Source organism: Lonchura striata, chromosome 1 (genome assembly GCF_050655825.1).
Source record: "Lonchura striata isolate lonStrDom1 chromosome 1, ASM5065582v1, whole genome shotgun sequence".
NCBI lineage: Eukaryota > Metazoa > Chordata > Aves > Passeriformes > Estrildidae > Lonchura > Lonchura striata.
Genome location: NC_140703.1, coordinates 8717710 through 8745008, shown reverse-complemented (window position 1 = coordinate 8745008; position 27299 = coordinate 8717710). Strand labels below are relative to the sequence as shown.

The window sequence follows — 27299 nt, the reverse complement described above, 5'->3', positions numbered from 1 at the left end:
TGCAGCCGGGACAGGGGCTGAGACAGGGGTTGGGACAGGTTGGGGCTGGGACAGGGGCAGGGGCTGGGATAGGAGCTGGGGCAGGGGCTGGGGCAGGGGCAGGGGCTGGGATAGGAGCTGGGACAGGGGCTGGGACAGGGACAGGGGCTGAGACAGGCTGGGACAGGGGTTGGGACAGGCTGGGACAGGGGTTGGGACAGGTTGGGTTGGGGCTGGGACAGGGGCAGGGGCTGGGGTTGGAGAAGGGGCTGGGACAGGGGCTGGGACAGGGGCTGGGGCTGGGATAGGAGCTGGGACAGGGGCTGGGACAGGGACAGGGGCAGGGGCTGGGATAGGGGCTGGGATAGGTGTTGGGGCAGGGGCTGGGGGCGGTGGGCGCTGGGGCTGGGGGCGGCGCGGGGGCGGTCCCTCTCCGGGGGAAGCAGATAAAGGCAGGACGGCGGGGAGGCGGCGGAGGGCAGCAGCGGAGCTGGGTGCGCGTCCCTCGCTCACCGGCCGGCATCGCCCTGCCCCGAGCGCCTCTCGGAGCCAGCCGGCAGCGGGACAGCGCCATGGGGGCCGCAGGAGGAGGGCTGGGGCTGGCGGCCGTGCTGGCGGCCGCGGTGCTGTGCGGGCCCGGGGCGCTCGCCGGGCGCGTCCTCAGCGGTGAGTGCGCGGTGCGGGGCCGGCGCGGGAGCGCAGCGCTCCGGGAGCGGCGCAGGGCGGAGCCGGGACCGAGCCCGCTGCCCGGACCCTCCGCGCACCGGCGGCGAGCGCTGGGGGCGCCTCCCGGGCGCTGCTGCCCCGCGGCGGAGCGGGGATGCTGCGGGGAACGCGGGGATGCTGCGGGGAACGCGGGGATGCTGCGGGGAACGCGGGGATGCTGCGGGGAACGCGGGGATGCTGCGGAGGACCGGGGCGCTGCGGGATGCTCAGCTCACCCCCGGGCCGGTAGCTGCGGGCTCCTGCGGCAGCCCCGCTCCTGTCCTGCCCCGTATTCTTAATTCTTAGCGCTGCTTCATCCCCGGCGCGCTCCGGCTGCGCTCGAATTGCTTAAAAAGATAGAGCGTCTTCCCGAGGAGCGTCCGTGCGCTGAGTTTTGTTGGCAGCCGGGCAGGGATTTTTCTTCTTTGTCTGCGATATTGTTCGGGAGAGGGCAAACTTTTATGAATGTGCGGCATAAAGAGTTTTGTTGTGTGTGGGTGCACCCGCAACTCTCAAAACCAAAAGGAAACAGTACTTTAGAAAGCTGTATGTGACACTGGAGCTTGGGTTTAGTTTAAGAGCTGTGGACTCCCACTGTGCAGTATACAGGTGCATATACTCAGAAATGGCTAAATTTAATGAAAAGACCCCTTTTAAGCTTACTTCGGTTCAGATCCTCCAGATTAAGCTGGCAGGCACTTGGGGTATGTTGCATGTGCCTATACATCCATGCATTTGCCTGGAAACAAAGATTTCCACACTCCACTCTGCTTGTTAGCAAGTTATGTGTGTCTATACGTGGGTAAGAACATGGCTCTTACAAAGTGTCTCCAGAACAATGCAAATTATTTGTGTACTATTGTTTCAGTGGCTGTAACAGTGGCATATCAACAAAACTTTTTTGTAGGTTATTTTTTTTGTTGCAAGCATTTGATTGCTGAATTCAGATAACTTTTTTAGTTGCTGAGGGAGGGCAGTCACTGGACCACTTTGATCATGCTCTATTTGAAGCAAGTTCTAATGATACAACTGAGATGGGCTCTTGGGCTTTTGGTAAAACAATATCTTCAGGAAATAATATCTAAGTAGCAGTACTTCCAACATTTTGAAAAAGCTTGTTTGCCTCAACAATAGCCTGAAACATTTAATATACCTCTGTTATACTGTGAATTATACTGGCTTATATGATGCATCAAAGTCCTAAGTATTACAATTTATATGACTGCTATGTAACATTGCTATTTTTAAGGAATAGTGAATATTAATTATCTATGAGATGCGTTTGGCATTAGCAGTGTCAGTGCAGGAATCCATGTGTGGCTGAAGAAACCCAGTCGCTTAATCTTAAACTGCAGCTTCTGTGTGTAGCAGAGACATAGGAAACAGGACCAGCTTTTAAAGCCATGTGTGATGTGTGTTTACTGCCTTGTCAAACGGTTCCTAGATGCACATTAGGCTTTGGGGGTTTTGAGAGGACATAGACTCTGCCCCATATTTCCCTGAAGCTTTTCAAATCATATGATGAGCCTCATGTCACTGTACTATGCTGATAATACTTGTCTAGTAGAGTACAGGAGAGGGTTTGAAGCCACTTACAGAAAGAACCATTTATGTACTATTATTTTATTTGTTGAAGTTGTATTCATTAGATAAAGGTTTCCTAGGCAATAACAACCACATTTATTTATTTTTGCTTATTGTAGATATTTTTATGTACTGGAAGAACTTTATTCTTCCCCTTGTTTCTTTCTTTCAAGGACCACACCCGTGTTCTGACCCATGCACATGATAGATGTAGTACTAGCAGTAGCTGACATTATTTTAGGCAAGAAGTGGAACCACTGAATAATTGGGCAGTGTGTGCTGTCACCTCTTCTTACCTTTCTCTTGTATAAGAACTAGCAGTTTGGACTTAAGCAAGCTAATGCTTGAAATCATAAGTCTATATCTTAAACAGACCTATTCCTAAAAAAATTTACTTATGCTTCAGTCATGATTAATAATCTGGCATAGTAGGAAATTCCACTGCTCTCATTCCAAATAAATATATAGCTCCTATTACTCACCTAAGCTGTTTGTGAGACTGCTTGACTGCTGGTTGGACTTTGTGAAGACTCCCATTGACTGCAGTAAGTTTGCAGCAGACCTAGCAATAACTGCAAAGTTGCTACCATTTTGATCACAGTATCAAGAGGACAGAGAAGAAAAGGCCTGCCTTTTTGTAATGCCATTTTTTTAAAGTAAAGAGTTTCTGCTGCTTTTTCCAAGTATGTTAATTTTCCTAGGATGTAATTAAAACTATTGTTGGCAGCAAACAATTTGCATTTTCGTGTTATTTCTTTGCCATCTTTAGTTTGGGAAGTTTAAAAAGTGATGCAAAATGTTTTTTAATTTTTAATATATCTAGACAGACGTTTTGTGAGCAGTGCTCACAGCCTCCGTATCCAACTAGTGTTGCCAGAGAATTGATTCCTATAAGAAAAAAACCCAAAGAAGGCTCAGGAGAAAGTGCTGAGTCTGCCTTGCTGTGCCATGACATCATAAAGTACATGAAGTGATGATAATGCAGTTTGCAAAGATGCAATTACTTTAAGTATCTATTGGGCAGGAGAGATGCAAGCTAATCTTATTACTAATCATTTAACAGCCTATGTATTAATCATAGATATTATAGCTTAATGACTGCTGTTTGTCTAGTTGTATTTCTATGGCTTTTAAAGTTTTGCTCTTTGCTACTGCTGTACATCAATAGCAGATTAAATAGTGATGTAGTATTTTAAAACAATATTTATCTATTTTGGTGCAAAAGTATTTGGATATATAAAACACTAAATAGGAAAAACACTTGGTGAGTCAGGAAACTACCAGAGTTTTCCCTAACCTACAGACTTTGTTGCTTCAGATGCCTTTAAGGAAGTGGATATATTCATTCACATGGCTTATGATAAGATTTGTGTTCTACATAAAGTACTGCAAAGTAAGCAATGTCTTCATGGATACTGGTCTGACTAGAGATAACAAACCCTTTCTCAAAAGATGCATAATTTCATTTAATTGAATTTGCTTGGCCTGCTTATTACACCTGAATTTTGTCTGTCAAAGTGCAAGCATTTTCTCTAGATGAAACCTTCTACTGTGCAGTTGTAGGTTATTGGTTTTTTTGTGTGAAGTATAAGTTTCAAGATGCTATATCTTTTCAAATTCTGAGCTGCAAATATCTGATAAAAAAATGGCCATCTCATCTGTATGTGCAACAGGTGTGTGTTAAACTATTTTTGTTGGAAATATCCAGCATTTAGTTCTATACTGAAAAAGTTTTCTTGGATAGGCATGCCCAGATAGTACAAGATTCTTTTGCTCAGTTGAAGGCCTCAGTAATCACTAAAGCTGAGACTCAGAGAGGTGCAGGAGAAAATGGGCATTGAATTCCCATGGACTCCTTTATTATTTCCCATCCTTATTCAGCTGTACTGAGCACTGACTTCCTGGGGACAAATCAATGAGCTGGGCTCTTAGAGTGAAATGAGGGGATGACTTTTGAATATAATACATATTTCTGCTAAACACACCTTGCTGCAAACCAAGAAATTCCACAATACCTTGTGGAATGAGAACCCATTTTTGATGAGACATCTGATGGTGGAGGAGTCCTTCTGTTCAGGGTAGAAATACCCAAGTACTTAAATCAGTTTCTAGAGTCAGCTTTCTGTATTAGAGGTGACTCTCCTCCCCCTTTGTCAACCATGTATAGCTTACCTTTCCCATGGGTGAGAGTTGTGCAGGTTGGCCAGGCTGCATTTCTGTTCAGGGACAAGAAAAGATACATAGACAATCCTAGTGCTGTGTCTCAGACCAGCATGCTGTTTTCCCAGGAATACAGCTTTTTGCTCAGAGCATTTTGTTCAAAAATAGAAAGGCACTGACTTGGCTAAAGAGTCCAAAAGGAAATGCCTACCATGGAAGGAGCTATGGTAAAAACCTTGTGGAATGGTATAGACAGCCTGCTTGCTTTCACATGGCTTTTCTTGCTCCCAGAAAGAGAAATCTGGTTTCTTCCCTGGTCGAACTCATGTTCTGTACCTTGATTTTAACTCTGTGTACTTCAGGTCTGATCCTGTGTAGATCAAACTTCTCAATTAGAAGATGTTTGCAGAGGAACGTACTTTGGTTCATAAAGAGTTCTTTATAAAGCATTATTTTTTCTGAAACTAATTCCCACAGTGGTTTTCTCATTGCAAATCTCTGATCAGCAGAGATGGTAGATGCTAATGTACAATAGGTAAGATGAAACAATCCTTTGATAGTAATTGCTACACTCTAATCCCATACTATGACTGGTCACTCACTAGTTGGAAGTTGAGTCTCTTGCTGAAGCAGTCACTCCTGCCACCACTGACAAACACTGGGACCTTCAGTTTCAAGCAATCTTAAGAAATAATGAGTCCTAACTAAAAAATTGGCATGTCTACAAGTGCATCTGAATGTAGGTGCAGGATCCAGTTGATGACTCGAGGCTCTCTTTATAAGAAGGGAAGGAAAAAGTTTGTATTTTAAGAATGAGATTAATTTAATTTAAATTTGGATTTTGAATATACTGCAGAGCTGCTGTAACAAACACTATCTGTGTTTGTTTTGTTTAATTGTCTACACAGGGAGGTCAGTAAGTCAGTTTAGGTATGAACAGGTTTTTGGGAAAGAACTGAAGTTTGGTGAGATTAATCCCACTACATGTAGTCTCAAAGACTACATATAATGTGAATTAACCTTTGAATTTTCTCTTAGTGTAAATTATCCTTTATAATATTTTAACATATTTTCTTCCCCTTAAACTTCCCCTCAATTTTTGCCTTAAGTAAACTGTCACCTATTTTATGATTCCATGTGGATTGACTTTTCCTACTTTCTTAGGAGCAGGTGAACGAGTAAGGCTTTGCTTCTAGGTTTCTCTGTTAATTGTGGAACTGCTTCAAAAAGAAAGCACTCCACACTCCTGAAATGCATAAAGGGTGTTACACCCTAGGAAACTCTTAAACCAAGGAAATTAATATAATTTGCACTCATATATATTACCTACACCTATTGCAAATACTTTGGTTACAAATTCATGAAACTGCGCCTACTTGGAAAAAGGACATTCAAATTTCACTGAAAATTACTGAGAATGGATGATGCTTGTTATGAAATATAATTGAGAAGGAGTAGGTTTTCTCTGTTCTCCTTTTTTCTTCATTTAATTGACATAGGGGGGATCTGCTGACTGGGGAGATTCATACTGAATATCAGGAATATCAGATTCTTCACCCAGGGGATTGTTGGGCACAGGAGCAGACTCCCCAGGGATGTGGTCACTGCCTGACAGGCTCCGTCACACCAAGCCTGGCAGACCTCCAGGAAGAGTTGGCCAACACTCTTGGGCAAATGGGGTTCTTGGGGATGGTCCTATTCAGGGCCAGGAGTTGGACTTGATGCTCCTTGGAGGTCTCTTCCAAATGAATGGTACTCTGTGATTCTATGACCAAAGTGTTATTGAACTATTTCCTTCTAGAGGCAAAAGTAAGAAATAAGCCATCAGCAGAAACCGTCAGAAGTGCTTACATTTATGCCTAGGAGAAAACCTGTTGAAGGAACTGACTGATGAGTATAAAAGTGGGTATTTGTGGAAATCTGCTGATTTGGAATAGGAGAAAAAAACTATTCCTGCTCCCCTAGGCTGGCACACATACTTAAGACATTCAGACTACAATTTTTGTCAATTATGTCTATTCCACAGCAAGTTAACAACAATTTAGCTGCATAGTATGCCTATCTTTAAAGCTTCTGTGAATTCTGGTCTGGGCTTCATGGCTACACAGGAAACTATTGATGAATGGGCTTAATTTGAATCACAGAATTGTTTGGGTTGGAAGGGACCTTAAAGGTCTCATTCCAACCCTCTGCCATGGGCAGGGGCACCTTACACTAGACCAGGTTGCTCAGAATCTCATTGAACCTGACCTTGAACACTTCCAGGCATGGGACATCCACAGTTTCTCTGGGACAGTCTTATCAGTGTTGATGCTTTTTTAATAAACTGTTGAAATTATGGAGTACTTGGTCTTCTTTAGGTTATGATATATAAAAATGTATTGTGTTACTGTGTTGATAAGAATTTAAAAAAAAAAAAGAACAAAATCAAAACAAAGGAAGCCCACTGCTAACAACTTCAGCTTTTAAGGGGATGTTTTGTTCGGTTGGGCTATTTTTTGTTCTGGGGTTTTAAAGTTCTGGGTAAAATAATCCATATCCCAGAGCAGACTTGTAGATATGTAGAGCTTTCCAATACACTGTATTTCCTCTTTTGAATAGGTTCAAATGGATGCCATTGACACTTGAGTGTTATCATCGGCCTGACTTTGTCCAAGTTTTTCCTTAAAAAGGGGAAGGCAATTGGAAACTTTAGGGGGTTGTTTTAGCACCTGTGTTGCCACTTTTTGTGAACCCCCAGGACAGTGCAACTGTGAGCTGGCCCTTTAGAGAAGGAAGTGGCTGACTGCCATGGCAAGCCCTGTGATATACACCTGTAAATTCACATGATCAGAAGAAAGGGGAATAGTTATTACAGGAAAAGCTAAATGGATCTCATGCTTTAAATTTATGATGTGTTAGATAGCTGAAACCAGAACTGATGCCAAAATGAAGGCATGTTTCACTTAGAAGAAAGGAAAGCTGTCAGGGCTTTAATGATTTGACCTGGGGGAAAAAAAAAGAAATAGTTTTTGGGAAATACTTTGGAGATTTTTTTTTTTTGACTCTGAGTTATAATTTGAATAGGTGACTAAAACCTTTTCATAAAAATGGATATTAATTTTCCAGTTGAAGACACACTGAATTGGTTCACGTAATTGTAGTTTTCCTGCAATGGTAATTATGGGGGGTGAAGTATTGATTAGCTTCTAATGAGGTTTAGACATCAAGCTAGTGCTTTACACCTCTGTTATCAATGGCCTATGTTCCCTCCTTTGTGCACCAGGGCTGAGAAGCTAGGTACAAGAAATAAATGTGTGTTGCTTTCTTTGGGAAATGAGTGAATAAGTCTCATATCATTGCTGTGTGAAGATGGCAGCTTTCATACCCTCTGGTATTCCAGTTCCCAGTACACCAAGAACAAGCCTGAAGCACCACATCAGGGATTTTGAAAATCCAGAAAAACTTTTAATCTGCTGTGGAAAAGACAAATTCTCCCGCCAATTTATTCAACCTGATGAAGAAGATTTTGCAGGACAAGGAATCTTCCTGCATCCTCCCAAGACCTAAAAAAGAGGGCACACAGAGGCTTTGACAAGCCTCCCCAAAAATAACCTTCTTAGATCAATACTTGTCATAAGGGGTCATATGTGTACTCTTAACTATCCATTTTTGTTACCAGCAATCTTTCTGCACTGTGCATGGAAGCTCTCAAATCCAATTTTAATTGCACTTCTATTCAGCTGATGGCAACATCCAGGTGTTAGGAATGAGGAATATTTAATATATAAATGGACACTGCCAGGTGCTCCTTTGCACTGTCTCCTTTTTGATTGCTTGATTTTTTAAAGGTGTAGCTATTATGGGTCTATTGAGAACAGTTGTAATTCAGAAATAAGCCCATTCCCTATCCCCAAAAGTGCTTAGAAACACAATAACTGAACTAGTGAAGGCTGACATTAAGGTGTAGCCCCATTTTCAGCAATAAATGTACTGAAAATCACTTTCCATGGCAAAAGGACTGGACAGAACAAATGCATCTTGTGTAGCTTCATAAGCTGCATAACTGTACTAAATCTCTGTATAAATGATATAATACAGCAATTTGATTTTACTTAAAACTTCATCATCCCTGTTTATTTTTTTCTTTTTACAAAAGTTGTGTTAGTCCTAGAGACAACTATTTCCTTGGTGTCTAAAGACTTCTTGCATCATCTTTGCTAAGATATGGGATGGTTAATGGCTAAAGTTACATTATCTGGCCAGTGTTTGAGAAAGAATAGAAAAAAAATCCTATTTATCATTTTAGACTTCTTGTCTATGAATGCATCTATAACTTTCACTTGCCCAAGAATTTAGCAAGAAAGATACTCCATTGCAAGTAGTATTTTAAGAATGGTTGATGGATAGATGAGTTTTGCACAAGAGGTTGGGGGCAGCCTCCATTTAGACATGAGCTGCATGCTCTGATATGATGCACACAAGCTGTCTGCTGTGCATGTCTGCCTGAAGCACAGCTGCTGGATAGACAAATGTGGCCCTCAGGGTTTTTTATAGAAGCCATTAAAAATGACCTAGAACCTTTGAAAATATTTCACCCTGAGAGATCACTTAAGAAAAAACTGTGTGATAACAATTTAGGCATAATCCTTAATCCAGAATAAACCAGTAACAACTTTCTTTTCTCTCAGAAGGCTTGGTTATTAGGAGGATTGGAGGATAAATTACCTGCTAAGGTATGGAAGAGATTGCTATGAAGCTGTCAGTACAGATAAAGGCTGGCATGTGATCTGTACAGCAGATTTTATTTGAATGCATGTGGAACTCCTTAAACTGCTCAGGACTGTGAGCTGAGAAACATTAGTGGTTTGAACACTGACTCAGCTGGAGAACGATGTGTCTTCAGTGTTACAAACTTTGGGAGAGAAGATGGCAACTTGATTTTATCATAAATGCAGACAGAATGTAATTATGAAATGTTATCACAGTTTATTTTTTAAAAAGTAATATGAATCATAAAAATTATATTTGGTGGATGGATGAAAATATGATACAGTAAAACATCAACAGCAGTAACATAATATAGCAAAATATGACCAGCAGCTGAATCCAGGCAAATTCTGACTGGATGATACAAAGACCATCTGACAAGATGCATCAGCTTAGAAACAAAATGTGATTAAGAAAATGTATTACCACTTAGTCTCTTCCTGGCCACATTCTGGACTGCATCACTGACTTGGTGTCCCTCTGACATGGGGACAGGTGAAAACAAATTGTGCCCAGTGTCCTGGATGCTGGTTAGTCATCCCTGAGGTCACTGCACTCATGCAAGCTCAAAACCAAGACTAGTCTTCATAGCACAGGCAGAGAATATTTTGGTCAATTACCTTAAATTTCTGTTTTGCTATTTCATTATCTCTTTAACTTAAGTCCTTGTGTTTTTGTCACTTTGTTTTCAGAGGTCTCCATCAGGATCATGCTGCTCTGGTTAATGTTAAATATTTCACACTTGTTTTTGCCAAATGCTCTTCTGATTTTTCTGCTGAATCCATTGCCTTGGGGAGAAAAAAAGTCAAAATACAAAAACATAATGGAGTTCAGTACATCAGGTTTTGTGCATTCATTTTTGTCTCTCTTCACATATGCTGTGCACATGCAGTGGCTGACCTAATCTAGGTGGATGTTAATGGTATCAAATCCTGGATTGCAGGTTAGTTTGTAAGGTTCAAGAGGAAGAGGAATGGGTTTTATCAGCAGGGAGCTTATCTTCTACCTGATATCTTCAAAGACTCCATCTAAGCAAGGTGTGTCACTCAAAATGACCTTTGTGCCCCCCATGGGCCTGCAGGGGTTTAGTTTAGTAATAAGCCTGATGCTCTTAGGGAGAGAAATCTTTGCCTGTGTATTTTATCAGCAATTTTGCTTCTAAATGACACTTTGCTGTAACTTCTGTCATGACAGTAATCAAGGAACTTATTATTTGTTTAATGAAGATTTGTTATTAAAACATAATGGAGATATAACTGATTGAAATAACAGCTTGCAATTTGCTTATTTATTTGTTTCTTGAATTAGATTTTTTTCCCCCTGTAGAATTATCTGCAGAAGTATTTTAATGAGTAATTTAGTTTAAAAATACTTTTTTTTTTTTTTTTCCTGAGGCTGTGAACATTCTACTATGGAGCTTCTGTGAAACACCCAAAGATGAAAATTGACCCATATGGATAGAAATGGTAGCTAGCACTTTCTGGAGCAATCCTGTTCACTTGCTTTCATCAGCTAATGGGATGATGAGACAAAAAAAAAAAAAAGATTATTCACATTGCATAATATTTTAACATGATTCATTCCGATAGTCTTGCTTACAAATCTAGTTTCTATTTAATTGTGACAGGAAAATTAGAACTCAATTTATAGAGCTGAAATAACAAAATGTTGCTTCAGAACTAACTGTGGAGTCTGCAGAAATATGGTAGAATAAGGTAAAGTAGCACATAGTTGATATTTCCATACTTGTCTGCTGTACAATGTTGTCCATTCTGTCATTTTTCAGCGGTAAATTATTTCTGCTTTGTAGTTCAGAAATTAGTAGCGAGAGGGAAAAAAAATGAAGCTTTAAAACTGACATCTCAGTGTGTTCCGAGAAGAGCACTAAAATGTCAAATGATTTGCCAGCTATTAAGGCACAACTGCAGATTTCCATTAACACATTTATCTGCCGTGGTGGAACTGGTTCAAAGTCTGCTCAAAAGAAGAAAGAAAAGATTCAGTGTAGGTCACTGCCTAAACACAGGGATTAAATTAACTAGAACAAGAGAAATTCACAGCTTCTTCCAGAAACCGTACTGCTCTGCCTCACACGCTTCATTCACACTCTTTGGGTCTATGGGTCTTAATGCCAATTATTTCTTTGTTTCTTGCTGTTTTCTTTGTTGGTTTCTGGACATATATTCTCGCAGAAATGATCAGCCTGTGAGGAAGAAATTATTTCTTTTACCACAGGTAGAGAGAGCAAAAAATGAAAGAGCAGTAATTTAGGAGTTGGATTTCATGCAAATTTTAATTTGTTCAATTCTTTCATGTTGTAAAACTTGATTTTAGAGTTATTTAACCCTGTCCAAATATCCGCAATAAAAATGGTGTCTTTAAAAATTATTCTGGTCAGTTTAAGGGAAGAAAGAAAATTTCTTCCACAAAGCTTCAAGATTTTAACTTGGAAACCCTTGGATAGAAATTAGGCCTTCACATCTAAATTCTGATGGCTCTGAGAGGACTCCCTGCTCTGAGTGCACAATGGTGGCAAGCTGGGCACATATTAGGGGCTGCAGTAGCTCTTTGCCTTTGTGCATCACAAATGCTTGTCATCCTCCTTGCTGCTCCATACAGCCTCAGCTGGTTTCCTTGGTGTGGGCGACGGAGCTGAGCATTGATGCAGCCCCTGTGTTGGACAAGAACACAGCACAGCTTCTGGATACCAGCCTTGGAGCAGGTCAGAAACAGCACTTGCCATGACTCAATGGCCTTCAAGGTCTTTGCCAGGATTCTAAAGGATTCTATGATTCTACCTGAGTCTCCAAACAGCAGCTGGCTGGCAGATGAGCATCCTGAGAAAGCTCAGCTGGGTAGCCAGCAAGGATCCACTTCTTCTGCTAGAAGGTTTGATTCAGATTTTGGGAGAGTCACAGAAAAGCAGAGGCTGTACACGAGAACAGAGTGTGAGGGGAGCACTTCAGCCACCTGAGAGACGTGCAGGGATGGGGAGTGGACTGTGTATTATAAAGGCAAAGATGATATTTTCCCATGAGAGGGAGGAACAGTGCAGGAATTATTAACCATAATGATCAGCTTGCCCACTGCAATTGGTTGAATATTCCTGCATGACTGAGACTGTGACCAGGATATTTTGACACCTGAATTTGCTCATAAATTACTACTTGATTCAAGGAGAAGTATGTGCACAGAATGAAAGGAGTCATGGGAGAGTTTATTTCAAAGATTGTCTGGGAAAATAAAAAGAGCAAGAGAACGGACAAAGCTTTCATCCTCAATTTGCATGTACATCTTGAATTAATGCTTTGAATCCAATCTTCAGCTACAGGGAAAGGTGTGGTCACTTTTCCTTGGAAGTGATTAATGTCCTGAACAATTCAGTGCTTGGCTTTGGATGTTTGTGCTGCTATATACACATGTGTACTCTGGCAATGAGCCATTGCCACTCACCCAGCAGTGAGGGTCAAAATGTTGATCAACTCTTCCTGCCCTGTGCACTCTGTCCTGTCAGTGAGACAGATCTCCTGAGGAAAATTGATCATGCTAACAAAATTGGAGTTTCAGCACTGTAGAAGAAGGGAATGATCTGGGATGTCACATGGAGGTTTTGCTCTTGCACTTCCCACTTTGCAACAATTTAGACTTATCACTTTGTTACCTTGATTATAGTAGTTCTTTTGGTCACAAAGTCTAGGAGGATGCCCTTTATTTCATGTGAATCTCTGTTAAAAGCTCTGTCCCTTGCTTCTTCAGCACCACTGCCCAGCTAGGACTATGGCCCTTGCTACATTTATTGGGGGCAAGGCTCTTAACCTATATGAATAAAGAGAAATGCCAGGAAGAAATTGGGGCATACATTGTGTTGTCAGGATGTTATCAGAGAAAGTCAAAACTGGCTCTCTGCCTGATCTTGGAGCCTGTTTTTTTCCATACTTGTGGCACAAGTTTGTCAGACTGTTCTTGTTCCTGTGTTATTTTGGTACATTAATTACTGATAAACAACTAAATTTTCAGAAATCTGCCAAGGTAAGAATGAGATTAAAAAGTTGCTTTTCTTCCTGATAGTCCTTCTCCAGATGAACTTCAATAGGGTATTATAAAGTGAAGATGTCAGAGTTTATTTTTTTTTTTCAGGAAAGATTATAAGACTTGTAGGAAACCCGAGAAAGTTAAGCATAGTATCTGCCTACTGCCCCTATAATGTAGCTTTCTACAACAGAAATGGTCTCAAAACAATAAGAGTTAGTTTCAGATTTAGCTAAAATTCAAGAGCTTGTCCTGTTTTTCCATTCCTATATGAATGTATCTTTGATACAATCTGCTTGTTCTGTGCAAGTACTTGAAACTATGCTCTGTGCAAATACAGAGATGTCTTTGACTCAGCCCTTGTGCTGTCTGCTATTGGAAATATCCTACTTATTAATACAAAAATGAAGCAATGCTAATGTAAAAAGAATGAACTTTATGTAGCTTTAAAGGTTTTTATTTACTTTGATGTTTACTCTTTGTGCATAGAAAAAAATTTCCTGGGAAAACATAAATATAGATGAAGTTATGCGAGGATGTTACTGTTTCCTAGTGACAAATTACATTTTTTTTTAAGGTGAAACAGGATAAGTCTTGTTCAAATGTTATTTACATGAGTCATGTATCTGGTTTTGCTTAAAAATGAGACTACATACAAGATTTTCAAATGCAAATCTGATCTAGTACAATAGACTACTGAACTTTGTTCTGGTGTGGCTTTACCTCAAGTGCTGTGAGCAGTTTTGGGTGCCTCAATATAAGAAGGATATAGAGCCCTTAAAGAGTGCCCAAAGGAGAGCTATGAAGATGGTGAAGGGCCTTGAGGGGAAGCCGTATGAGGACTCACTCAGGTCACTTGGTCTGTTCAGCCTGGAGGAGACTGAGGGGAGACCTCATTGTGGTCTTCAGCATCCTCACGAGTGGGAGAGGCAGACACTGATCTCTTCCCTCTGGTGACTGTGGGAATCCAGGGCTTCCCTCTGGCTGCCCTGGCAGGTCTGGGAGCCTGGCAGGGTCAGGAACCCCCCTGGACAGAGCCCCCAGAGACACTGCCTGTGATCTCGGTCCATGGAAAAGAGTTTTCAATCTTACAGGATGAATTACCAGCTCTGAGTGTTTGATATAAGTAATAATTAAGTGTGGCATGGGTGCAAAAGTAAAATTTTAGGATTCTAGATAAGGGGTTCAAAGGGGACAAGATGGAGGAAATTGGGTGTGTCTTGTCCTTTTTCTCCTTCTTCATGCCCTCCATGTTTCACTGTGGTGTTGGCATTTTTCTGTTGGTTCAGGCTGGGGACACACTGTCCAACGTAGGTGACAGATATTGGCACATTATTGTAAATGCAGCCCAGGGAGTTTCTGGTATTTAATGTTTGTAACATCCCACTGAGGGCAGAGCCCCACACGCTGCCCTGCAGGACAGAGCTGGGCAGGGCAGCAGAACATGTGAGAGATAAACAGAATAAACAACCCTGAAACCAGCACAGACCAATTATGGCTTCTGCTTTGGCAGCGGGGCTGAAAGACAGAGACTTTCTACAGTCTCGGAACTATCAATACTTCAGATGCCAACAGTGACCAGTGACAGGACCCAAGGGAATGGCCTGAAGCTGTATCAGGAGAGGTTTAGACTGGGTAGCAGGAAAATGTTCTTCCCTTAGAGGGTGATTGGGCACTGGAATAGGCTGCCCAGGGAAGTGGTCACTGCATCAAACCTGACAGAGCTCCAGGAGCATCTGGACACTCTCAGGCACAAAGTGTGACTCTTGAGCTTCTTTTCATAGGGCTGGGAGTTGGACTCCATGGTCCTCAGTGATCTCTTCCAGCTCAGCATGTTGTGATTGTCAAATTTTCCAGTAAAATAATGACTTTTGTTGATTTCTAAACAGTCTAAATAATGCCTGGTAGTTTTTGTTACTTTGGTATCCTTCAGTCATTTTTCCTCAACAAAATAAATTTTCCTACTTTTCTTCTCCAATAATAGATTTCAATAGGGGAAAAACTTGATTTTAGTTTTTTTAAGAGATGGTTATATTTAGAAGACTTCTGTCCCTGAATAAACATACTGGATTTCAGTTGTGGCTGATAAGTGAGTGTGTTAATTCCTCTTGTATATCTTGAAAAAACTCTAGAGAATCTTAGTAGTTGAAAATTATAATTATTTTTCCTTTTGAGGAAACAGACATATATCTTTCTCAGACAAAGAACTGTAAGGAGCAGATTCTCTCCTCCCATAGACCTTTACAGGTTGTACTTAGGCACATTGTAGTGAAGAGTGGCTGATTTCCTCTCATATACAGCCTCTCAAGGTTAACTTAGGGGATCAAAAAAACAATTTCTTGCCACTAAACATGTGCATTTAAAACTTTTATTTTTAAATGTAATAGCTCTGATTACACAATAAAAGTGAAGTTGGTTCATTAGTATGAAATAGTCAAGGAAATACCCTCCGAAAAGATCCTGGCTATAACAGAGTCCTGATGGTACAGTCATTATGAAGTAAAGAATATTATTCTAGAACCTATTGGGAATTTTCAGTGTTTTGGAGAGTTTCACAGGCCACAGCAAGATGGCATAGATTCCCATGAACTGTGTGCTATTAGAAATTTAAATTAGAGCAAAGGACTTCAGTGGTGCTAGGTTATCACCATGAATCCTCTCAGGCAAAAATCTCCCATCCTTCACCAGCATATGCATTATGTGCTTATTCTTTTCTTGCAGCTTTGATATTCATTGCTGTACTCTGAGCAGTCCCATGGTTTTGTTTTTCAGGCCAGAAGGTGTGCTATGGGGCCTTCAAGCACTCGTGTTACAAACTGGCCTATTTCCAGGACTTGTCTCGGCGCGTGGGCTTCCAGGAGGCCCGCCAGGCTTGTGAAATCGATGGCGGGGCTCTACTGAGCTTGGAAAGTGAAGCTGAGCAGCAGCTCATAGAAAACATGCTGCAAAACCTCACCAGATCAGGCTCCGGGATTTCTGATGGCGACTTCTGGATTGGGCTGTGGAGAAGTGGGGATGGACTGGCCACTTCGAGTGCTTGCCCCGACCTCTACCAGTGGGCTGATGGAAGTATGTCACCTTTCAGGTAAATGTGTGAAACTGCTTGTTGAGAAGGTTCCACGGAAAGGGATGGAGCCTGAAATGACAAACCTTGCTTTATGGCATGAAATTTGTGGCATCTCCCACTTGATTTCTCCAGATGAAGGGTAGCTGGCAATCGGGGTTTTGAATTTGAAGCTGTGATAGGATGGCATTGTGTGGCTTCATCCTACAAATTTCTTTGCTCCCACACATTGAATTTGCCTCTGCATGACATTTGGAGGTTGTTTTGCTAGACACAGAGTCTTTTGGGTGTGGTCTGAAAGCAGGCAGGTAAATTCTGCAAGGCTCTGGCCACCTCCAGCCACCAAATAAATTATTGTGAGGTGCTTAGCGTACATTGTTCTGTTTCTACCCTTTTTGAAAAGCCTTTAACTTCCTGATGAAGCCAAAGGTCAGAGTAGCAGCAACTCACAGAACTCAAGACAAGGGGACAAAAATGACTCTAATAGGGAGGAAAGAAGGAAAGGGTGTTATTTCTGCAGATGTGCTTTGCTCAGAATTGTTTTAAGATTCAGAGATGTTTGGCTTGAGCCTTTCACAGAAGGGTTGTGGGAAATGCAGGATGTCTTGAAGAGGATGAGACTGGGTTGATATTTCTTCATTGATACAAACTCTTTTCTTTTTTTTGTCATCCTGATGGACCTTATCTTCAAAAACTAGAAATTGGTACACAGATGAGCCTTCCTGTGGAAGTGAAGCCTGTGTGGTGATGTATCATCAGCCAACTGCAAACCCTGGTCTGGGAGGGCCATACCTTTATCAATGGAATGATGATAGATGCAACATGAAGCACAATTTTATCTGCAAATATGCCCCAGGTAGGTAAAACTGAAGTTATATTTCACTGGTGGGACATTGTCTTGTTTGTGAGGGAATCTTCAAGTATCTTTTGACCTGTGGTACTGGTTCCTTTGGTGCGTGCCTGAGCTGGCATTAACAGGGGATATTATATGTCAATAACAACTATTAAAATACATTTTTAATGCATTTAATAAGCCTGTTTATATCTAATAAGAATTATTTCAAAATTAGCTACACTATCATGCATTCTCCGGGATTTTTTTTTATTTAATTAATTCCCTTACTTCACAAAGAGTTTTAAGTGTACAGTTTCTACTTTCTAGGTAGGATGACCAAGACATCTTGGTCCTCCTGTAGAAAATATTGCACTGTCCTTGTAGTTGCAGCCCTGCCATTTATACCAAATTATGTGTGGTGGGTTTTTAAGAAAGTTGTGGCATGAGGAAGGAAGTCCAGAATGGCAGGAAAAAATTTCTGCATTCATGCATGTAGACTTAGAGAGATGGGAAAAGCAGATGCATGCTAGTTGAGATGGTGACAGAAAAAACAGATCTTAGGCAATTTGGCTGCACTTTCAGACATGACATAAGTTCTGTATATGTCAATAGTGGAAAAATGAACTATAAACTAGAACATGGTGCAAACCCAGAAAGGACGTAAAAAGTAAACTTTCCAGTTTGAGCCTGTAAAATTTTCTATTCTTGGTGGTACTTAAAGTAAATAAAAATGTGTTTTTCAGCAGGATCATGCAAATGTTTTCAAACAACTTTTGGTGTATTTGTTTTACAAAACTAAACTAAAAGTCAGAATTCATAGGAAATTATGGATTTATTTCATTTATTAATTAATAAAAACTCAAGAAGTAGCCCATGGGAATCTCATGAGGTTTAACAGACCAAGTCCAAGCTGCTGCTCCTGGGTCAGGGCAACCCCAGTACCAATCCAGGCTGGGGATGAACAGACCCAGAACAGCCCTGGGGGAAGGACTGGGGGTGCTGGTGGGGAGAGGCTGGACGTGCCCTGGCCATTGGCAGCCCAGAACCCGCCGTGTGCTGGGCTCATGCCAAGCCCCGTGGGCAGCAGGGCAGGGAGGGGATTCTGCCTCTCTGCCCCGCTCTGCTGAGACCCCACCTGCAGGGCTGCATCAGCTCTGGGCTCCAGCACAGCAAGGACAGGGACCTGCTGCAGCCAGGCCAGAGGAGCACCGAGGGGAGCAGAGGGATGGAGCAGCTCTGCTGGGAGGAGAGGCTGGGAGAACTGGGATTGTTCAGCCTGGAAAAGGGAAGGCTTTGAGATTACCTACTTGGTGCCTTCCAGTCCCTGAAGGGAACCCACAGGAAAGATGGAGAGAGACAATTTACAAGGGTCTGGAGTGCCAGGACAAGGAGAATGGCTTCAAACTGACAGAGAGTAGGATTAGATTAGTTAGTAGGAGGAAATTCTTTGCTGTGAAGGTGATGAGGCCCTGACACAGGTTGCCCAATGAATCTGTAGATGCCCCATCCATGGGAATGTTCAAGGCCAGCTTGGATGTGACTCTGAGCAACCTGGTCTAGTGGAAGGTGTTCCTGCCCATAGAAAGGGGTTGGAAAAAAGCTATTATTTAAGGTCCTTTCCAACCATTCTATAATTCTATGAAATCCTACTCTTAGCAGCTGTTTGAGCTATGTAATTCTGCAGTTTCCTTCTGCCTTTCTCTATGCTGATGATCAAAAAATAATCACTCTCTTTGTAGAGGTCTGTCTGTAGAGATCCAGGCTATTTTGTTCCTCTGGTTTTGGTGGATACATAACTTTTTCACTTTCTGGTCACTTAATGAGGATATTAACAGTAATATTGCAAGCAAATATTAACTATTTGGCAGAGTTGATATACTGACATAGTTTTGGCATACTATCATCCACTAAATCTGTTCCTGCTTTTGAAATTCAGTGGTTATCACTCCTTTATGATGATCAGTAATCATCCTAAGCCTTTCAAGGAAATGTGACAATTTAATCACTTTTAGAAGTGTTTGAAATATTTTGAAATAGGCTAACAAAATAAAATTATTTTATGCTGTTAAAACCCCAACATTTTTATGTCAGAAATTGCGGGCTTTATTAAAATGATTTGGTTTCAGGTGTATTTCCTAACTTTAAAAGGAAACACATTTAAATTAGATAATTATTCTGTACTAGTGAACTACTTACTATTCTTGTTGAGATGTGATAAAAAATTTCTTTTTCTAGTGCTTTTGCCATCTGAGAAAATGTTGGGTATTTTGGATTGTCAGGAAACAAAGTGATAACAGTAACAATGAAAATACATTTATATTTCTTTCTCTAGGTAGAAGTAGGTTATTAGTTTATGATGAGGCATATAAGGCAAACAATGTATAGGTAGATTATTGTTAGTATCGACATTGTTATGCAGCTAAATAAAGTACTACTGAATTGTCGCCATTTATTTTTCAAAGTATGGGAATTGTGCTCTTTAGCAAAACAGACTATTCTCCAGAAATGTATTTTTCTGTCACATGGAGGAAATGAGTAGATGCAGAAATGTATATAAATAGATATATGACATTTCTTTCACTGCCTGAAGAAAGTTACAAAATGTTTATAGGAAAATTACATTTGTGATCTCAAACCAAGTGAGACTTAAAAATGACCTTTTTCCCCCCTCAAATCACTGTAAAGGCTTCAATGTCACCTCTTACGAGTGCAAAATGCATCCATTTCACCAGGAGTGCTAAAGTGCCACATGCATATTGAATTTCAGTTTATTATCTGAGTATGTTGTTTTTCACAACTCTCCTGTCTGTATTCAATATGTGATACCAGCCACAGGCCAAAACAGCTTGTAGGTGACTCTGATAAAATTGCATCTAATTGTATCATCAGCAAGTCCAGGACAGTCCTCATTAGACAGCCTTGCTCAAGCAGCAGCTACATTTCTGGTAGACACTTTTATTTTTCCAAGCCCTTCCTTGACAGTGTTTACTGTTGCAGTGTTCAGTCTGGCTTTGGATCATATTGATCATTCAGCAATCTTAAATTTAATTATAGGTTGGTAATTGCAACCAGATTTAGTTCTTGTCCAGCTCCTGTAGGTTTGATTATGCAATCAAATTAAAAACTCATCTCCTCTTCTGCTCTCAAGAGACAGTAGCTCAGTTCTTTGGGGTATCTTGGTGTCTTTCTTTATATAAGGCCAAATGTAGCTATTTTTTTACCAGAGCAGGTGAAATAATTGTCTTTATTGCTATTTTAATTTCTTCTAGCAGTCTGTATTTATCAAGACACTCAGAACTGTAGTTTCATAGCACTATTATGATAGAGAGAACTTCATATATTTTAGAACTGTCTGCACAAATGAAACTTTGGATATGTTAGGCACTATATTCAGCACAAGAAGTTAGGGTTTAACTATTAGCCATTAAATCAGTCCCACCAAGAATTGAAACTAAACTATAGCCTTCTTCTAAGGAGCAAAAAGTATGAACTAGAGGTGATTTAACACTAGTCTGCAAAGAGTCTTTGGTAAGAAGATGAAATGCTGAAAAATTAAGCAATTATTGTTTGGGGAATGTATCCGTTTCTGTGATACTGCATGAAAAAAAAAAGGAAACATCTGTTTTATTGCACACATTTTTCATTCTTCAACAACCAATTTCAAATATTGATTTAACAGATAATGTCTTAGAAAAAGAATTAGGAGACAGAGCAGAGCCAGAATACGGTAAGAAATTTTGACACCTTAAATTCTGTTATGTTGGTGAATGCATAATTATAAGGATAGCATTCAAGAGCCTCCAAAATTACTCAAGTTTAACAGGCACAATTATGAACTGGAACATAGGAAAAATGAATTCTTCAGACAGCAACAGCTACAAATATATGGCTGTTGTTCAGAATAGCATTGCTTGTAATTCTTCTTCCAGATATAATTCCAATTTTGTAATAAAATCCTGTTTACATGTATTTTTAATAAATCATAAAAATATTAATTTTACCAATATAAATGAAAATGTAATTACTATTAATTTATTTAACAACATAATGGCCATATTTTTTACTGTTTTCCTAAAATGTCTGATCTCCTTTTCAGATATTTTTCCAACAGTGCCAGCAGGAAATCCTTATGACACAAGCAAACCAGAAGATCAGTATCATATTATTGCTACTGAAACAGGTAATGTGTTCATGTTGAAATAGTGCTCTGCTAAAAATATTAACAGTGGAATTAAATAAATATTTCAGTTTCCATTTTTGTCAATAGGAAGAAACAGTCTGGTTCCTTGGGAAGAGCCCTGAAAATACATATATTTGAATAACATTTCAAGAGTCTTAGTCCTCTTAGTTGCTGTTGAAACAAATTACTTCCTTGTCTCTCCAAAATTAAAATAAACACCGTGTCCATAGCTCCCCCAGGTACCCTGTGTTTTTGGAAAACCACATGCTAAGAGGAGTTCAGTGCCTTGCTGAGATTCCCAGTAGAGATGACACTTGATATTTGGGAAATGGGTGCCTACTGCCCAGATTCTGCAATGCCCCTGGCTGCTTCATTCAGCAATTTATCTTCTGAATAGAGCCCCGAGGCTCAGGAGGAGTTGTATCCTGGGTTTGCTTCAAGGAACTGAACATGTCTAAGGAGCAGCTCTGGATTTTACAGGGTTGCACCATGGGATTATGTTTGCCCACTGGTTGTCTGGATTTGAGCCAGCTTCCTAACTGGTGTTTCCATTATTTGTAACTCCAGAGGAATTATTATATTGAGGAACTCTGGTTTGTAATCAATAATTCCTTTTAATACAAACTGTGCAAATGAATATTCACATTTATTCTTGCTAGAGAAAATATTTTCAAAATAGGACAATAGGTAAACAAATCTCCACAATTTGTACGTTAAATATGTACTAGTACAGAACATGGGCATATAGTTACTGGGAAAAAGTACCCTTCTGGAAGCTGCAGACCTCATCCTCTATTGTAGGCAGATGATAGAGTCTCTTCTTGTACCTTTTCCCACTCCTTTTGTGCAGGAACCTGCAGTGGAGCACCTTTAGCTCTCCTCATTAGTCAAGGAGAGGCTTTATGTGTCCTTTGAGAAAGAGAAGAGCCAGGATCATTCCTCCTGTGGTCCTGCATGGGCAGGGAATCCACATACAAGGGACAACTGAGTCTACAGTTAAAATGGACTGTAAAAAAATTAGGCTGTGAGATGTATTCCATTAAAACACTTGAATTTTGGATTACAAAATTGGAAAATATCAGAATTGAAGACCTGAAGATATGTTTTGCACATAACTCAAGTACTGCTTTATCCTTGATACTGCTGAGTTCTCTTTGGAGGTCTTCCTATAGAAGGAATATATGTGTTCTTTTGTATGAGTTAATGTATTCCTGGTATTTTACTCCCGATTTTTACTCACGCGGTTAAAAGCTTTTCAACATGGGAAACATTAATGAGAACTTTTATCTTGTAGGTATAATTCCAAATTTAATTTATGTTGTAATACCCACTATACCACTGCTGCTGTTGATACTGGTGGCTTTTGGGACTTGCTGTTTCCAGATGCTTCATAAAAGGTAAAATATACTCATCCATAGTGGTTTTATAATGCAGAATTCATATTTCCTTTGGCAAGCTATTCCCACTGAAAGACTGCTTACATCTGTCCCCAAATATGCAAATACACGCCTTTTCATCTATTAAAATGCAAGTAGCTTACAGCTGTTACAGCTGAACATTCACCTTCAGGCTTTTCCACAACATGCTGAAATAATTCCAGGTCTCAAAGAATGTTGCTGCTGGGACTCCACCTGTTTCTGAAGAAATTCTCTTTGCAGACCACTCAATAGCCAGGGCAGTTGTCAGCACTTTGGCTTCACCTCTTTCATTGTGATTACCACCTGCAAAGTACCTGGGCTGTGGGAAATTGTAGAGGGGTCCCTCATGGATACAGGGTGGACCCAAGGACTCACTTTCTAAGCTAAAGTAAGAATTTACTCCAAGGACAAACCTAAGGGCCAGCAGCTGCTTAATCCTGTTCCACTGCACATACCATGCAAACAACGGATGGACCACTGGAGCACTGAAATTGAAAATGAAAAGCAAAAGCTTGCTTTGAGCCACATACTAGGGCGATATCCTTTGTGCATCATGTATGTGCTAAAGAGGATGCATAAAATAAATAGATATGTATTCATAGCTGTGGTATCAAGCAGGGTTACTATTATGCAAAAAAGAAACATTTCAGCCTTTTAAATACAGTATAATTTGCTTCATGTTTTAAAATTCTTTGGACTTTTAATTTTTCTCAAAATATGATATATTTACATAAAGACATGACAGCATATAATTTTTTTTTCTGAACTAGTATTTCTGAAACTCTCAAATATCATTTTTCCTTTAGTTCAGGAAGTGTTCTCAACTTAATGTAATCCAGAAGAGCTTAAACGGAAATATGTTTTATAGATAACTTCTGTTTACATAAAATATTAAGAATAATAAGCAGATTTGTAACATGTTTTCCCTCTTGAAGAACAAGAATAACTAAAAGGAATATGATATCACGGTCTTAAGAAAATTTTAAGAAGGTTCCTCCTTGCTTTTAGCTCTTTATTTTTTCCTTATGATTTTTACTTAGTATTTCCTGCCAATAGCTGCAGTAACTTATTTCAGGTGAGAAGACACTCCAAATGTGAAGACTGTTTCTGTCTCTATGAGTGAATGTACAGTGATATTTTCAGTACTCCTTGGTACCATGCCTCATTGAAACAAGTAGCCATAAAGAGCAGACGTTATGAAGTCTGCATAACAAACTTAACTGTGTTTTTATTTTATGCATTTTCTATAAAGAAAAGGAAAATGAACACTTTTTAACCTGTCTTATGACAGGCAAATATAAGCCTGTGAAATGTTATATATAAACCTCACCACTGAGGCTGCAGAAGGTGGGAAGGTCAAAGGAGAAAAGAGTAGTAAAATAATAATATGTATAACACTAGCAGTTGCATAGGAATTGAATTCTGGAACCCTTATGACAGTGGCCCTGGATTTCTTGGTAAGTATGGTACATCTTAGTAGCTTTTCTGGCAGATGCTTCTCTTCTGAGGAGAAGGGCTGAGAAAAGTTTCAGCCCTTGAATACTCCTGGGAAAGCAGTGAGAGGTTCATGGCCCACTGAAATCAAAGTAGTGTTGACTTCAGTGGGCTTTGATCAGGCCTTTGATGCTATAGCAGTTCATCCAGAAATAATTCATCTGAACTTCCAAGACTTCAAAATTGCATGATGCAGATATTGGAAATTCACCTTGGAAGATTTCCCTTTTTTCTGTTAGCTGTTAGTTTGATAGATGAAATGACAAAAAAATGAAGGACAAAATTATTTTGGTGTAAAACACAGTTCTTTTTTTTATTGTTTGGCTGTTTTCCACCTACCCCACCCCCAGAATGTCCAATTTGAGTTACAGCAAAACCTTTAATTAAAGAAATTAAACAATTTTAAAAAAGCATTTAAATTACCAAAAATTAAGTAATTTATGTTTTGAAACAAAATTTTGTTTTTTAAAAAATATTTTCCTATCCATTTTCAATTTCCACTTACGACCTGCCTTGCAAGCCATTTTGGCTCATCACAAATATGCAGTTCTTGGGCAAAAAACAAATCAAAAAAAGAAACAATCACTTGAACTTATCATCTGGACACTGTAGAACTTTAGCAAAGGGATTCTGTCCTGCTGGGGAAGGAGGGATCCCCAACTTTCCACATGAACCTGACTTCTCATTCTTTTTTAGGCTTCCACAACATGGTGACCTTTCCTCTGAAAGCCACAACCCATGGCCAACCAGGACATGCCTAGCTTGAAAGGTCATGACTAATTTTGCCTGTCATTGGGCTCTTGAAGGGTAGTAATAAGGCAAAGCAACACCTCGTCCCTGTAGCTAGCAGAAATTATCAGCTCATTCATGCTTAGATGCTCTCCCTTTCATTTCTTCCAGGGAAGCAAGGAGAAACTGCTTCAAAGACCCATCTCCATTATCATCTGAATGCCTTGCAGAAAGTTTAAATTCCAACCTGGTATATTTCTCAGTTTCTATGATTGCATTTGATGGTCAAAACACTAATACGCTCAAAACACCAATAACCAATTTATTGCATCTTACCTTTGTCACTAAAATCTGTTTCCTGAACCAGCAGTGAAAATCAGCGTAGGTTTGCTGAAGATAACCTCATTTGGTACAGCTCTAGTTCTGATCCAAGGTATTTAGAAATTGTTCCTGCTGTGTGGCAAGGACTCTCCATTCAAAGCCTTTCATCATTAATTCTGCCTGCTTTCGCTGGGTTAATCTGGAAGGAGGCAGTGACTTCGTTTCTTTAAGAAGGAAGCTCTGGAACCACTTGATTCATTGCCATTGCTTTGTTTATAGCATTGTGGCCTGATCTAAAGTCCACTGAAGCCAAAGGGAGTCTTTTCAATCACTCCAATGGGCTCAGGTACATAATGCAGTACTTTGTGGGACTTCAGAGGTAAGTCTGGAGGGACTGAAAACTACTGCAGCATTCAGCACCCTCGAAGTACATTTTAAATCAACTCAGACTCACTTAATTTACACACCAGGAAAGGAGTAAAACTGAATGTATAGGACTGTTGGGACTCTTAGGTTACCACCTTACAGAAGTAGGGCTACTTCTCCTCTTCTGGTTTTTACTTAAATGGAAAAAAAAACCCCATCAGTGTGAAATACTCTATCCAGAGATTGAAGCATCTTCATTGAAATGGCTCCTGAAGTGGCTCCTATTTCAGTAGTCTGCAGTGCCCTGTCATATGCCAATCCAAGGGAGGGAAGATGGTGTATTGTGGCAGTTGTAGCCATGTGGAAATACTGCCATAAACTTCCAGGGTGCCTCAGAGCAAACACATCAGCAGTATTACAGAGCAAGTACTCTTTGGAACCAGTTTTATATATATTTTTTTTTTTAATTGAAAAAACACCAAACACAAAACCTACTATTGACAGTTTTGACTGAAAACTAGCCTTAAGGAAGCTTTCTACCAGTCATTCATTGCTAGGAGTTTGATTCATGTGCCATCACTTCATGAGGTGTCAGGTGAAGCCCAGAAAGGAAGGGGCTTGCTGGTGCAGGATGCTCAGTGAACCCATTGGTGTCCCAGGGTGGGCAGGGGTGTGGTACCCACCGGGGTGGGTGGGCTGCACCTTGGGCATGGATTTGGAGGGGTGTGGGTGCTCTGCTTCCCCCCAGACAAGGGAAGTGCTCAGCTCCCACCAGCCCTGGTCAAACTGGATCCTCTGAAAAGTCTACTCTGTATCAGAGGTACAGAGTTGGTTGGATGGGAACTGGAAAAAAAAAAAAAAAAAAAAAAAAAAAAAAAAAAAAAGCCATCCAGGCCAATTAAATACAGTTCCTGGGAGCAGCACTGCTAAGCAGGGTAGTCTGTTATTTTTGGTAACAGTGCCACTGTGGGTGGGGAACCCACACTGTGAAAGCACCAAATGTGGCCTTGAGATTTGGGGATGGAGTGCTCAGGTCTGATCACAGAGCTGAATAAGAACTGCAAAGGCACACATGCACTGAAAATAGTTTATATTTTTATTTTTCAGTAAAGGAAGAACAAAAACCAGTCCAAACCAGTCCACGCTATGGATTTCAAAGACGCCTAGGAAGGACAGTAGCATGGAGGTATAATTATTTAGTGACTGAAAACAAAGCAAAAATAACATTTTGCAGTGAGGCTGTATTATAATGTCATCAAAGAACATTAGCTTGGAATGGCTTGAAAATGCAAAGGATCTACAAGAATGAACTGTAAGCTCCCCCTTGAGGCAAATGTTCAGATCATTTTTATATGATGTTTGTTTATTAATTCAGTAACAAAATATGTCATGCTAAATAAAGGGTATGTGTTTATTTTGCTAAGAGATGTAAGTTAGCTAGCTGTGAGCAATGAAATGAACAGAGCATTTGAAGTTTTTATGGGGAAATATTCACAGTGTATGTCAGTTTTAAGACTGTTTGTAGTTAAACAAACCTCTGTTTCTTTTAGTCTCTCATGCATTGTATTGTATAGTCAATGAACAGTAAATGGAACTGACAATTTTACAGTGTAACAATTATTTATCTTTGCATAAAAGTTTGATACAAAATATTTGTTTAGTATTTATTTGCACACTTGACACAGC

The 27299-nt window shown here is 40.2% G+C and overlaps 1 protein-coding gene across 1 annotated transcript; it reads left to right on the top strand.

Annotated features, from left to right (window-relative positions):
- Positions 1–453: 453 nt before the first annotated feature.
- On the top strand, positions 454–27263 carry CHODL (chondrolectin). Its single transcript, XM_085593000.1, has 6 exons — positions 454–645; positions 15979–16291; positions 16969–17126; positions 21202–21285; positions 22580–22682; positions 26721–27263. The coding sequence occupies exons 1-6, from the start codon at positions 552–554 to the stop codon at positions 26803–26805; spliced, it is 837 nt and encodes a 278-aa protein (XP_085449126.1). The 5' UTR covers positions 454–551; the 3' UTR covers positions 26806–27263.
- The last annotated feature ends 36 nt before the right edge of the window (positions 27264–27299 follow it).

Coding starts and splice junctions, on each gene's coding strand:
- CHODL (XM_085593000.1), top strand. CDS start 552: ATGGGGGCCGCAGGAGGAGGGCTGGGGCTGGCGGCCGTGCTGGCGGCC. Junction 646..15,978: donor CGCCGGGCGCGTCCTCAGCG/GTGAGTGCGCGG, acceptor TTTGTTTTTCAG/GCCAGAAGGTGTGCTATGGG. Junction 17,127..21,201: donor TATCTGCAAATATGCCCCAG/GTAGGTAAAACT, acceptor TCTCCTTTTCAG/ATATTTTTCCAACAGTGCCA.